Source organism: Nicotiana tabacum, chromosome 16 (genome assembly GCF_000715075.1).
Source record: "Nicotiana tabacum cultivar K326 chromosome 16, ASM71507v2, whole genome shotgun sequence".
NCBI classification, from domain to species: Eukaryota; Viridiplantae; Streptophyta; class Magnoliopsida; order Solanales; family Solanaceae; genus Nicotiana; species Nicotiana tabacum.
This window is the reverse complement of record NC_134095.1, coordinates 58,979,892-58,994,447: the sequence shown is the minus strand read 5'-3', so window position 1 is coordinate 58,994,447 and position 14,556 is coordinate 58,979,892. Positions and strand designations below refer to the sequence as shown.

The 14,556-nt window shown below is 35.8% G+C and overlaps 2 protein-coding genes across 2 annotated transcripts; one reads left to right on the top strand and one right to left on the bottom strand.

Annotated features, from left to right (window-relative positions):
* Positions 1–2,475: 2,475 nt before the first annotated feature.
* On the bottom strand, positions 2,476–5,259 carry LOC107767451 (uncharacterized). The gene is made up of 3 exons (XM_016586458.2): positions 3,828–5,259; positions 2,983–3,211; positions 2,476–2,877 (listed from the first exon to the last, which is right to left on the bottom strand). Exons 1-3 carry the CDS (start codon positions 4,673–4,675, stop codon positions 2,710–2,712), a joined length of 1,245 nt encoding a protein of 414 aa, XP_016441944.2. The 5' UTR covers positions 4,676–5,259; the 3' UTR covers positions 2,476–2,709.
* Positions 5,260–9,237: 3,978 nt separating this feature from the next.
* LOC142170257 (uncharacterized) lies at positions 9,238–14,004 on the top strand. The gene is made up of 10 exons (XM_075232120.1): positions 9,238–10,123; positions 10,247–10,393; positions 10,597–10,877; positions 10,974–11,213; positions 11,357–11,566; positions 12,202–12,436; positions 12,517–12,631; positions 12,671–13,319; positions 13,561–13,629; positions 13,936–14,004. The coding sequence occupies exons 1-10, from the start codon at positions 9,238–9,240 to the stop codon at positions 14,002–14,004; spliced, it is 2,901 nt and encodes a 966-aa protein (XP_075088221.1).
* Positions 14,005–14,556: the final 552 nt, after the last annotated feature.

Genomic DNA, 14,556 nt, shown 5'->3' with positions numbered 1-14,556 from the left:
TTTAATTGCTCTTTCAAACTTTTTTTACTTTCAAACTATTGTGCATTGAAATCCCCTCTTATTTGAGCCTTATCTGCTTATATGTTAATTGCACCCCAAATTCACAATAACTGTCTGGCCGGAAACCACACTAGTAGATCCTGAGGGGTGCCTAACACCTTCCCTTTGGGATAATTTCAAGACCTTACCCAATCTTTGGTTACCCAAACAAACTTAGAATTAAATCTCTATTGGTGTCCTAATGCACCTTAATTATTAGGTGGCGACTCTTCAAATGCAAAAACCTAGTTCCCAAAAGGAATGAGTTGTCCTTCCAAATGATAAACCCGATTTCGCGAGAAAAAGGGGGCGCAACACCTCCAGCACTTGTTCAAATAGAAATATCTCAATTTGAGGCAGCGGAGATGGTTGGAGCTGCTAAAAGACTATGATATTACTATCTTGTACCAACCGGGGAAGGCCAATGTAGTGGTCGATGCTTTGAGTAGGAAGGCGGCGAGAATGGGCAGTTTGGCATATATCCCTGTTGGACAGAGGCCTCTTGTAGTTGATGTTCAGGCTTTGGCCAATCGGTTTGTGAGGTTAGATATTTTAGAGCCTAGTCGGATCTTAGCTTGTGTGGTTTCTCGGTCTTCCTTATTTGATCGCATCAGAGAACGCCAGTATGATGATCCTCATTTGCTTGTCCCCAAGGACAGGGTTCAGCACAACGATGCCAGAGATGTGACTATTGGTGATGATGAGGTATTGAGGATGTAGGGCCAGATATGTGTGCCCAATGTGGATAGGCTTCGGGAGTTGATTCTGGAGGAGGCCCACAGCTCGCGGTATTCCATCCATCCGGGCGCTGCAAAGATGTATCATGATTTGAGATAGCACTACTGGTGGAGAAGAATGAAGAAAGACATAGTGGGATTTGTAGCTCGGTGCCTCAATTGTCAGCAGGTGAAATATGAGCATCAGAGACCGGGTGGCTTGCTTCAGTAGATGGATATTCTAGAGTGGAAGTAGGAGCGGATCACCATGGATTTTATAGTAGGACTCCCACGGACTTTGAAGAACTTCGATGCTATTTAGGTGATTGTGGATCGGCTGACCAAGTCCGCGCATTTCATTCATGTGTGTACTACCTATTCTTCAGAGCGGTTAGCTGAGATTTATATCCGAGAGATTGTTCGCCTACATGGTGTCCTAGTTTCCATCATTTCAGATAGAGATACTCAGTTCACATCGCTGTTTTGGAGAGCCATGCAGCGAGAGTTAGGTATTCAAGTTGAGTTGAGCACAACTTTTTACCCTCAGACGGACGAGCAGTCCGAGCGCACTATTCAGATATTGGAGGACATGTTGTGCACTTGTGTCATTGATTTTGGGGGTTCATGAGATCAGTTTCTACCGCTCGCGGAGTTTGCTTACAACAACAGTTATCAGTCGAGTATTCAGATGGCTCCATATGAGGCTTTATATGGGAGACGGTGTAGATCTCCAGTGGGTTGGTTTGAGTCGGGCGAGGCTAGGCTTTTGGGTACAAATTTGGTACAGGATGCTTTGGACAAGGTTAAAGTGATTCAGGAGCGGCTTCGTATGACGCAATCAAGACAAAAGAGTTATGCTGACAGGAAGGTTCCAGATGTGTCTTATATGGTTGGGGAGAAGGTTCTACTGAACGTTTCACCCATGAAGGGTGTTATGAGATTTGGGAAGAAGGACAAATTGAGCCTTCAGTTTATTGAGCTTTTGAGGTGCTTCGGAGGATTGAGGAGGTGGGCTTATGAGCTTTGCCTGCCACCTAACTTGTCGAGCATGCATCCAGTATTTCATGTGTCTATGCTCCGGAAGTATATTGGCGACCTGTCTCATGTTTTGGATTTCATCACGATTTAGTTAGACGGTGATTTGACTTATGATGTGGAGCCAATGGATATTTTGGAGCAGTAGGTCCGAAAGTTGAGATCAAAGGATATAGCTCCAGTAAAAGTGCAGTGAAGAGAAATGAAAAATACATCAATAAAATTAAAATTTTAATCAATAACATATGGAATACAATAATAACTCCTAGAAGAAAAAGAACTCTTTTAGTTTATGCTTTTGATGCGAGCAAATATTATATGACCAACTAGTCTTTGATCGAATTAGCAAGCACAGTCAAATTTTTCTATAACAATCTGATTTGTTCCAATATTTTATTGTTTTTATAGTGAAATATTGTTATATAGGATATATATTATAATATTATATAAAAATCGGTTCCGAAAAAAATTTGATTTTTGTAATGAATGATTGTTATATAGAGATGTTATAGAGAGGTCTAACTGTATACATAATTCTTCACTAAATATGAGTGTTATCTTATCTCATCGAGGACCATATTTTTTTAAAAACTTAACTATTACACTGAGTAGAATTTAGACAGGTGAATTAATCCTCCATCATTTTGGTAGAAAACACAGAAAGTGAAATAAAAAAGGTTGAAACTAAAGGAGAAAAAACCTTCATTTTCACTGATATACATTTGATGAACGACCATATATACAAGTTACAATTGTGGTTAAGTAAACCTCAGACTCAGAGTAGTAATATTACACTCAACCACCGGCTTGCATTTTGCTTGCCGGGGTGGCCTAGAAAATAATATTTTATACTTTGGCGTAGTAAATTTACATTTACCAAACTTGTTACATGTTGTAAAACAAAACAAAAAGAGAAACTTCAATAATGGTTAGTGTCACAAAATTTTCCATCCATCTGATTTTGTACTGCTTTGATAGCAGCAACTCTAGCAGCAGTGGCAGCTCTGTTTGCAGCCATCACTGCTTTGTTCACTTGTTCATCCACCCTCCTTAATTTAATTGCATTCTCTGCTGCCTTTCTAGCAGCCTGCAAAACCCACAGCAAAATAAGCATCAGAAATTGACAATTCAAAGATTGAGCAGTACCAAGGTATATGTATTAAATAAATGAGAAAATAAGTAATTTTCTTACCTGAACAGCTCGAAGGACAGCATCAGTAAGTGGGGGCAAAGGAGTTTTCAAATTGCCAGAATCCCATTCCCCACACCTTGTCTCACCATTTCTAAATGTGTACATTCCGTAGCCTTGCTTGCGCCCTTCATGCCATGACCCTTCATAGCAATGTCCATTTGCAAAGTGATACACACCAAAACCATGAATCTTGTCTCCAAAATATTCCCCTGCATACCGATCCCCATTCCTACGAAAACAGCCACAAGATTCGTCAGCTCAATGATCTAATTCAAAAAAGATCCAAAATTTGAACTTTATGGGTTCTACCACAAGTCACTTGATTTACTATATTCGAATCTCAATTTTGTTAGTACTTATTTAGCGGAAATTTTTTAACACTTATACATGATTCGGGCCGAAGCTATTGAATTCAAATGATTCCACAGGTTGATCTCATCATGAAACAGGATGTGGCATTTTTAGCACAGAGGAAAAAAATTCAGCTTCTTCCATGAAGTTTCCCCTCAATCAACAGGTTGTGTTGTATGTGCCTCACAAACACATTTTAAAGTTGGGTGCAAGAATTAGTATGCTCTCGTTAGGCAACATGACAGAAAATTACATAGCCCAAAACAAGAAAAACACTGTAGCTGAGCTGTCCAAGTTGCTTTATCGCGTAATTTGGTATTCCCACTCAAAATACAATAACATTGGTTATTAGTTATGAATTCATTGTCCTACACAGCTGTCTCTCCTAATCCATCACTAACAAACAACAATCAACAGTCCCAAAATAGTAAGCATGAATCAAAAAAGCATCCAAGAATTACAGCAACACAACACAAAAATAGAACTTGTTTTACCTGAAATGGTAACAACCGAGGCCATGTTTGACAGCACGTTTAAATTGACCAATGTAACAGCTACCATCAGAGCAAGACTGAGACCCAATACCATGACTTTGACCATTACACCATTCACCACCATAAGTATCTCCTGTATAGAACTTGTAAACACCATAGCCATGTCTCAATCCTTGCCTATATTGCCCTCTATATTTACTACCCCTAGCCCAACTCTCTATCCCATAACCATCATATTTCCCATCAACCCAATCACCCTCATACCTTCCACTCACAAAATAGTTGTAAACTCCACTACCGTTGCACTTCCCTTTGTGATACTCACCCTCATAGAAATCACCATTGCTGTATACCTCAACTCCTTCCCGGTTCACTTTCTCAAAGTTCCCTTCTTTGTTTGTTTCCCCAATGAACCACTGGACCGGTTTCGACTGGTTTCCTGATAACCCGAGTTTTTTCCCGTATGCTTCACTTAAGTGTTTGAAAAAAATGTAACCTTGGTGAATTGACTGCTTTTTCTTGCTAGCTAAAAAAAGCAGAACCGCTACGAAAATTAAAGCTAACAACAGATTCTCTGAAGTTGGTATATCATCCCTGTTAAAGAAAACGAAAAGGGTGTAAGTAGAAACCGCTAAAATCGCAAGAATGGGAGCTATCCTAGACGGAGCAGGTCGAACCGGTATAGAACCGGGTTTATGCGGCTTCTGCTCTTCAAGGTCCGGTTCATGGTCAACTCCAAGTTCGTTGATGGAGTTAAGGCTGTGGATTGACGAACGGATAGTTGGAGATGACCGTAGAAGTGAAGACTGAGTCCTCATTAGCTTCCCCTGGCTTTTCAGACTGTCCATTTTTGAGTATCTTAAAATCTCAGCCGTTGAATCTTTTCATCAAACTCTTTACTATCCCCTTCGGCTTCATTTCTCAGGCCAGAGGAGGCGCAGGATAAGCGGCTAGTTAACTGCGCAGATTAAAGCAGTTCTATTAAAATATTATTTTGGAGAGAGAAGTACTAACATATAATTTGAGAGACAGAGATGAACAAGGAGAGATGAGAGTGGACCGGTTTTTATGTGAGATTGTGGAGGTACTTGGATTTAACGTCAGGCGTCGATTTTAATATTCAACGGTTGGATCTGAAGGAATATTTATAGCCGTTGATCATAGTTTTCTTGGAGAAGTTCGCGGTTTTGACGGGGAAGATTTGGTCGTTGGGGATCTAGATTCCACCTTTTCCCGCTTTATTCACTGTGGCAGGCCGGCACGTGCCAACACCACTGTGTAAACTTTCGAATTTAAATTTCTAAGGGATTAATTAAAGTTAAAAACTTTGTAATTTTTTTTGTTTCTCTGAATTGAAGGAGAAAACAATGCTGTGATTTGTCAGTACGATTCTGATCTGAATGACGCTTTGACAACTTTAGGGTCGTTTGGCTGCAACTTGCGAGTTTTCACTTTTATATGCACTGCTTTAGAATTGATGTGCACTTATTTTTTTTAATTTAAGTCAAAAGAATAAAAAAATTATATTTATATATAATTTACTTTTATGTAATAATTTATAGTCACATAAAATATATGTACCTAATTTTACATTACAAATTTAAAAGTTTTTTTTTTAAATTTTATACTTAATCAAATAGATTCAAATAAATTGAAACATATGGAGCATTATTTTTAATTTATACATTACGGCCGTTACATTAATTATCATTGTATAACTTGCCCCTAAACCAAATGATTCTTTTTCTATTTTGTTTTCTCTAGCTCTATATGTTTTTAGAAGGAAAAAAAATTCGACAGGAGTCTTGGGTACAAATTATTTTGCTCATTCATCGGAACTTGGAGTATCTTTTTATTTTTATTTTTAAATGTTGTTCTTCTAAAGGAGAAAAAACAATAGTGAGATTTGTCAGAGTATGATTCTGATCTGAATAACGCTTTTACAACTTTATGATATAAACTTTTAATTGGTCATCTGTCCTCTTTTTTGCTTTGTTTGTTTTTTAATTTCGATACGATCCGAATTAATTTTTGGGCATTGTCCACTAACTCAACTAGAAGAAAAAAAATTTATTGGACTATTCTGCCATAAATAAAAAAAACAAATCATATAAAATACCAATATTCGAATTCAAAAAAATAAAAAAGCACCTACATATTTTTGTTTATGATGGAATTCAAATCTGTATTATTTTATTTTTAATTCTATATGTGTTTCTTTAAAAAAGTATTTCTTGGACTCGAGTCTTGTGTCAAGAATAGGCGAAGGAATTGGTCCGCTGAGTATTAATTCAAGGAAGGAGTTCATTATAGAATTTATTTTGCTCCTTCATTGAAACGTATACTTCCCCATTTAAAAAAAAGGTGGGCACTTTTTAGAGATTTTACCAGAAACTTATTTGCTTTTACTGTTTAATTTTAACTTAATTACAAATTGATATACAATTTACTAGTTATATACAAATAAATTTTAAATTAATATCCTTAATTGTACCCTTTTAATGTGAAAATTAAATTTCATAGATCTTTCTCCCCTCTCTCCCTCCATGTTCTTTTTTCTATCCGACATTTTCTTTGGATCTCTATAATTCTCTTTTCTTTTCTCATCTCCTTTAATTTTTCTTTTTTTTTCTCCAGAGAATAATATACCAGATTTGATGTCATCGTTTATCACTATCGAACCAGTCGTTGTCCTTGCCGCGTCAACTATTGAAAGCAATCAAAAGCTTCGAAACTTTGATTTTGAATTTGATTTTTTTAAAATTATTATTTATTTTGATCGGGTTTTGTTGCAAACGATCGGGAATAATTTTTTTTCAATTTATATCTCAATTTTGAGGGTGTTTGGTGAAGATTATAGTTATTTTGGATGAATTTTTAGATTGAAACTCGAAGATGAAGTGTATTATAATTGTATGTAAATTGTATTTAAGTTGTATTATGTTGTAATTATATATTTTTTATTTGGATATTATATGAAACTTGAAAAATATTAGTATAATGTATGAATTGTTGTATGAAATTTGCGTTTAAGTTATAAATACTTTCTTTTTACATAAATTTATTGATATGTATCAAAATTGTATTAACAAAAGGAGGAGGTTTTGATTGGAATTTCAGAGAAGAAGAATACACCATACACAAAATATATACAAATCATACACAATATACATACAAAAGATGTATTTGTATATTATTTATATAAAAATTGTATTTAAGTTGTATGATGTTGTAGTTATATTTTAACTAGGTAACAATGATGTATGAAAGTTATAGATACATTATAAATAAGTTGTATACTATGTTATTAGTTATATAAAAATTTATTTTTAGTTTATACGTTGTTGTAGATGTATTAAATCTGTATCAAATTTGAAACATTCAACTTTCTAGTTTAGGTGATGTGTATCGTCAGTGTCTCTATTACTTTGGTTTGGCGCTACTTTATGGTTCAAGCTATTAAAATAGTTTTATAAGAGTTGGTTCTCAATTAAGTCTTGAACTATTTTATGTCTCTATGGCTCGACATTATTAGATGATATACTACAGTTAAGGCACTATTGGAAAGAGGAGAGGAGGGATAAAAGCAAAAGGGTGCAACTGAATCCTATTATTTAAGGCACTAATAATTAATTGTATATAAAGAGATGTGACAGAGAATAGGAAAAGAGGAGATGAGAGAAAAAAAGAAAGAAAATGGTGTAGCTGAATCTCTTAAATTAAGGCATTAATAATGAATTGTATATAAATCGTAAACAATCATTGTTTAGGGCGGGTGATATTCAAAATTAAGATAATTCTGATAAATAAGTTTCAAATATTGTATAAGAACGAAAAAATCTCTTTTCCTTATTAATTCATTTCAAAAAGATTGGTACACTTTTATATTTTCTTAATGAAAATCTTTTATAGCCACACAAATATTATCGCTTATTCAATATCATAAATTTAAAAGTTTTATAGCCATATAAATATTATAGCATATTCAAGGCCACAAATTTCAAAAATCTTCCTCTCTTAATTAAACTTTATGCTAAGTTAAATTAAGACAAACAATTTGAAACATAGGGATCATATTTTAGCTTCAAAATAATCTTAACTCTTAAGATTTGTGCTAGGAAGGAGAAGAACACTGGTGTTATAATTCGTCAATATGATTCTGCGCTTACTGATTCTTCTGGTGTTTTGAAATATAATTAAGAAAGTTTCCTCTATATAGCAAAATATATGTATGACAGAGCAAATAAAAAAAATCTTACGGGATTGGGATTGCTTCTCGAGAGAATGTTTGATGATTTTTAGAGACTACTGATGTTAACTTTTAGTATAAATACTTTGAATTTTTCTCCACCCTCTATAGCTCTAACTGACTCTCTCTTTTCCAACAATACTAATTAATAATAACTTTTGACTTTTTCTAATATCGAAATTTATTGCAAAAGTTTGATTATTCAAAAGCTAATGCATCGTCACCACATACGACATAACCAAATCCACTCTTTTAAAGTCGTACAAGTGATCTACCTTTTACATAAGCCTCTTTGACCTTGGTTTTGTCACTGTCCAAAAGAGAAACAATATTGAACCTGGCCCAACAATATAATAGCTACTTGGACAGAAGAGATACATATTGCCCAAAATCCGTACAAACTCAAACAGACTAATCATGTACTAGAATATGTCATTTTCTTTACTTAGACATCTACTAGAATATCTACTCCCTCCTTTTTCTATTCACGCTTTCACGTACTAATCATGTAAAGCAATTTTACATTATAAAATCACTTAAAATATAATTACAGTTAATTATTCATTATAAGTAAAATTAGTTACTTGAAGATTGTTGAAGCCCATATTCTTGGTACAGAGGCTCAAATACACGACTCAGCCCAATACATCAAATCTGACCCACCTTGAAGACTTCTTCAGTAGCATTATTTATTCTTGTATATATAGTCACTTTGTAGAGATAGCCTTAATTTTGTATTTAGTATAAATAGCTAGTCAACATTTCATTTTGGCTAAAGACTCATTTTGTCACATTTTCTCTAAGTTGAATGGAAGGTTCCAGTCTTCTCTCTTGTAGAGCTTGTTCCAAACACTTTCTCAAATTGCTTTGATTTTGATTTGTAACATGGTATCAGAGCCTGGATTTGGGTAGATCGGAGATCCGACTTCAGTCCGGTGCTAACTTTACGGTCAATTTTGATTTTTTTCGGCGGTGATTTCGATAGTTCCGACTACGTTCTTCGAAATTGACACCATTGAAGGTGTTTTCTACTCCTGATTCTTCGATTTAGTAAAGAGAGTTGGTATTACATTCAAATTCATTTGTATTTTGCTTGGCTGGGTTTTCGTTGCGAAGCTTCTCCTTTCAATTCGAAACCCTAGTTTTTTTTAGAACTGTATCATGGCACCACCGAATACCACGTCTGCTTCTACTACTTCTTCCACTCCTGCTATAGCTTCCGATTTGACCTCTGTTGAACCCTCACATCTGTTGTACCTTTATCCCACCGATAACCCTGGGATAGTTATTGTGGTTGATAGATTTAACGGGATGGGATATGGCAGCTGGAGAAGGGGAATGTTGATTGGTTTGTCCTGCAAAAATAAGCTAGGGATAATCAATGGGATTATCACTAAGCCTAATTCAACTTCGCCATTGTTTGAAGCTTGGTGTCGTTGTAACGATATGGTAATTGCTTGGATTTTGAACAGTTTGGAAGCTGAGATCAGGGAGAGTGTTATGTATACAGAATCGGCTTCCAAATTGTGGAAGGATATAGAGAAGCGATATGGGCGGCCCAATGACTCTAAAGTTTATCAGATACGCAAGGCTTTGTCTTCAATTTCTCAAGGAAATCCTAACATTGCTGGTTACTTTTCTAGGATTAAGAAGCTATGGGATAAATTAGCATATTCAATCACTTATCCTGATTGTGTGTGTGGATGCAAGGAGGCTTTCCAGAAACTAGAGGAGGATCAAAAACTTCATCAGTTTCTAATGGGTCTTAACGACACATATACCATGATTAGGAGGAATATTCTGGCAATGAAACCTTTGCCCGATATTGACACTGCATATTCCATGTTGTTAAATGATGAGAGTCAGTGTGAGGCTCAGTTTGTACCTCCTTCCTTCTCTTCTGAATCTGCTTCATTCTTCACTGGAGTTCAGAAACCTTTAGTTGGTTCCTCTACTACTGGTGTGCATAAGTCATATCCTCAAAAAGTCAATTTCGATTCTAAAAGAGCTACTGTGGTGTGCAAATACTGCAAGAAACCAGGGCATAGTATCAAAAAATGTTACAAATTATACGATTACCCTAGTGCTCCCTAACCTAGCAAATTCAGAAAACCCGCCGCCTATGCTCATGTTTCAAAATCTCATAGTGTGGTTCATGATCTTCAACCAGATATTCTCTCCTCTGATAATTGCTGTGAACAATCTGATTCCAAAATCCATGGTTTCACAAAGGAGCAGTACGAACATTTGCTGAGCTTGTTCCAACAATCTAAGATCTCTCCAGACACCACTATTTCTGCATTTGCCAATTTTGCAGGTTTGTTTCCTTATGTTGATACTAGAACCTGTCGTGTTTTTGCTTGCAATCTTTCTAGAGTAGTTGGTAATCCTTGGATAATATATTCAGGAGTGACTAATCATATAACTCCCCAAAAATCTCTTCTAATTGATATAAAACCTCTTGTTGTTCCTTACTTAGTCATACTTCCCATGGTTATAGAGTTAAATTAACTTGTTCAGGTTCTCTTCGTTTGACAACTAACCTACTATTGCATAATGTTCTACTTGTACCTTCCTTTCAGTACAATTTGATATCATTGCATCAGCTTTTGTTACAACTAAGTTGTAAAGCTCTTTTTTCTGCTTATGATTGTATCTTACATGGCCTTTCACTGAAGAGGCCACTGGTTCTTGGTAAAATCTCCAATGGGTTGTATCTCTTCCAGCCTGAGTCTTTCCCTTCAATATTATCTTCTGTTTCTACTCATCTACCAGTGATGTTGTTTCTGCCAATTCTGCTTGTTTTCCATCTAAAATTTGTCATGATGTTGATTCTGCCAACTCTACTTGTTTTCCATCTAAAGTTTGTCATGATAACATTGTAAATACCATTGAAGTCAAAAAAAACTGTTTCCAATTGTGTACATTCTCTTGATTCTGCTTTTGATTTTGATATGGCTTGGCATTTGAGGCTTGGTCACATGCCTTTTCATAAAATGAAGTCAATTGCTCACATTAAGGATAAACTTTCCAAGAAACAACATTTTATCTCTGATGTTTGCAGCAAAGACTTTCTTCTCTTGATAGCTCTATTAAAGTCAATGCTCTTTTTCAACTTGTTCATGTGGATTTATGGGGTCCATACCACACGCAAACTTATAATGGTTTCAGATACTTTTTTACTATTGTTGATGATTTTTCTAGAGCCACTTGGACTCATTTACTCTCCACCAAATCAAATGCTTTCACTCTTTTGAAATCCTTTATTTTTTTGGTTCAGAACCAATTTCACTCCTCCATTCAAACACTTAGATCTGATAATGCTTTTGAACTAGGTTCAAGTACTGAAGTTGTTTCATTCTTTTCAGCACAAGGCATTCTCCACCAGACTTCTTGTCCACATACTCCTCAGCAGAATGGGGTTGTGGAGAGGAAACATAAACACTTGCTAGAAACTGCTAGATCTCTTCTTTTTCAGTCTAAACTACCAGTTAAATACTAGAGGAGTGCATACTCACTGCCACTTACTTCATTAATAGGTTTCCTTCCCCTTTGTTACAACGTAAAACTCCTTTTGAACTTCTGTATAGATCTCCACCTACATATTCTCATCTAAAGGTTTTTGGTTGCTTATGTTTTGCTACTGTGCCCAAATCTTATAGGGACAAATTCAAGTCTAGAACTATTTCATGTGTGTTTCTTGGATATAGCATGACAAAGAAGGCTTACAAATTGTTGAATTTGGATAAACATAATGTTTTCTTTTTCAGAGATGTCATTTTTCATGAATCTATCTTTCCTTATTCTCCTTCTTCTCCTCCTTCTTTCTTTTCCTCATCTCCTCCTTTTATTCCTACCCCTACCTCTGTTGATCCTCTTGTTTCCTCTCCTGATTCTTCTTCCTCTACCCATGTCTCCTTAACCCCACCTTCTCCAGTCCCTTCAGTTCCTTCTTCTTCCCTTCTTCCTTTGAGAAAGTCCTCTAGACCTTCTAATCCCCCACTTTATCTTAAGGATTATGTTTGCTCTAATGTCTTAATTTCTAAGGATTGCCGGTCTTTATATGAAAGTTGCTTGCTTGAACCTTAGTTTTACCATCAAGCAGTGTCCAATCCTGCTTGGCAGGATGCCATGGTAAAAGAATTTCAGGTCTTAGAGGCCAATAACACATGGACCATTGTTTCTTTACCTCCTGGTAAGAAGGCAATTTCTTCCAAATGGGTCTACAAAATTAAACAGAGGGCAGATGGGAGTGTGAAAAGATACAAAGCTAGGCTAGTTATAAGGGGGGACACTCAACAAGAGGGGGTGGATTTCATTGAAACATTTTCTCCTGTTGTTGAACTTACCACCATTAAATGTCTATTGACTGTTGTTGTTAAGAAAATTGGCCTATTTTCCAACTAAATGTCAATAATGCATTCTTGCATGGTGATTTAGATGAAGAGGTGTACATGAAAATTCCTCTTAGCTTGCAAGTTCTTTCTAGTGACTCTTCTGTGCCTTTAGTTTGCAAACTCAATAAATCTCTTTATGGCCTTAGACAGGCATCAAGGTAATGGTATGCTAAGCTCTCTACTGCTCTCCAATCTAGGGGTTATACTCCTAGTAAAAATGATTATTCCATGTTCACTAAGTTGTCAGTTACTTCTATTACTATTGTTGTCGTTTATGTGGATGACAATCTTCTAACTGGTGATGATTTGAGTGAAATCATTGCTTTGAAGTCTTTTTTGGATGCTCAGTTCCGAATTAAGGATTTGGGTGAAGCACATTATTTTTTGGGTCTTCAGATCATTAAACATCCTCATGGTCTACTTGTCACCCAACATAAGTTTCTGTTGGACTTACTTTCAGAGTTCAATTGTCTACATGTTAGTCCAGTGAGTTCTCCTTTGGATGTTCACTCCAAGTTGTCTGCTGATTCTGGTGAGCTTCTTCCTGAGCCTTCTGCATATAGGAGGTTAATTGGTAAGCTTAATTTCCTTCAACACACTAGGCCCGATATTTTTTTTAGCGTTCAACATCTCAGCCAATTCATGTCACAGCCTAGGGTTCCTCATTTTGATGCTGCACTGCATGTGTTGAGATACTTAGTGAGCACTTCTCAATTGGGTTTGCTCTTTAATAATTCCTCTACTTTTAATTTGGTTGGGTTTTGTGATTCTGATTGGGCAAGTTGTTCCACATCCCGGAGGTCTGTTAGTGGCTATCTACTGTTATTAGGGGCTTTCCTATCTCCTGTAAGTCCAAGAAACATGCTACTATTGCCCTTTCTTCCACTGAGGCTGAGTATACGGCCTTGCGTCAGGTTGTTGCTGAAATTGTTTGGGTGGTTCGGCTTCTCAGTGAGTTTGGGATATCTTCTTTATCCCCTATTTTAGTATTTTGTGATAACACTCTGCCATCCACATTGCTAAAAATCCGGTGTTTTATGAGCGCACCAAATATATTGAGATCGATTGCCATTTTGTGCGTGAGTAGCTTGCTTCAGGACTTATTGCTTTGCATGCTATTTCTTCTGCTACTCAATTAGCTGATGTTTTCACTAAGGTTTTGCCAGGTGTTTCACATACTACTTGTCTTTCCAAGCTTGGACTAGCGTCCATTCCAGCTTGCGGGGGGGGGGGGGTTTGTTGAAGCCCAGGTTCTTGGTACAGAGGCCCAAATATACGACTCAACCCAATACATCAAATCTGACCCACCTTGAAGACTTCTTCAGTAGCATTATTTATTCTTGCACATATAGTCACTTTGTAGAGATAGCCTTCAATTTTGTATTTAGTATAAATAGCTAGTCAACATTTCATTTTGGCTAGAAGACTCATTTTGTCACATTTTCTGTCAATTGAATGGAAGGTTCCAGTCTTCTCTCTTGTAGAGCTTGTTCCAAATACTTTCTCAAATTGCTTTGATTTTGATTTGTAACAAAGATTAAGATAAACAAATTGATATATCAGGTGAAATTACACTTATAATGTAAAATTTATGTGTGTATATATATATATATATATATATATATATACACACACACACACACACATACACACTAACTAGAAAGAATTTAGGTACTAAAGTACTAGTCGTGGTATATGATGACAGATGGTCAGATCAAAAGAAATATATAATAGGTTTAACAGAAGTAGACATGACCAATAATGGAGGAATATTCTATATTAGTCCAAACTTCATGATAAACTTAGCAGAATTTGAAAAAAATATTAAAATAGGAATACAGACTAAAGGATACGAAGAAATGAATAATGGGAATAATCTACTAATATTTGTAGGGTTCATAGGAAAAATGGCAACTAATAGTAATACATATATATATATATATATATATATATATATATATATATATATATATATATATATATATTTCAAGAGTAATAAATGAGCAAGGTTAGAATGTCTTTATATTGTGTACACAAGCAGTTAGATATAGGAGAGGGTGTTCGAGTAGTTCGAGTTGGATAT

Coding starts and splice junctions, on each gene's coding strand:
- LOC107767451 (XM_016586458.2), bottom strand. CDS start 4,675: ATGGACAGTCTGAAAAGCCAGGGGAAGCTAATGAGGACTCAGTCTTCA. Junction 3,212..3,827: donor CTCGGTTGTTACCATTTCAG/GTAAAACAAGTT, acceptor CTGTTTTCGTAG/GAATGGGGATCGGTATGCAG. Junction 2,878..2,982: donor CTGTCCTTCGAGCTGTTCAG/GTAAGAAAATTA, acceptor TGGGTTTTGCAG/GCTGCTAGAAAGGCAGCAGA.
- LOC142170257 (XM_075232120.1), top strand. CDS start 9,238: ATGGCACCACCGAATACCACGTCTGCTTCTACTACTTCTTCCACTCCT. Junction 11,214..11,356: donor TGTTCATGTGGATTTATGGG/GTCCATACCACA, acceptor TTTTTGGTTCAG/AACCAATTTCACTCCTCCAT. Junction 13,320..13,560: donor TAGGGGCTTTCCTATCTCCT/GTAAGTCCAAGA, acceptor GTGCGTGAGTAG/CTTGCTTCAGGACTTATTGC.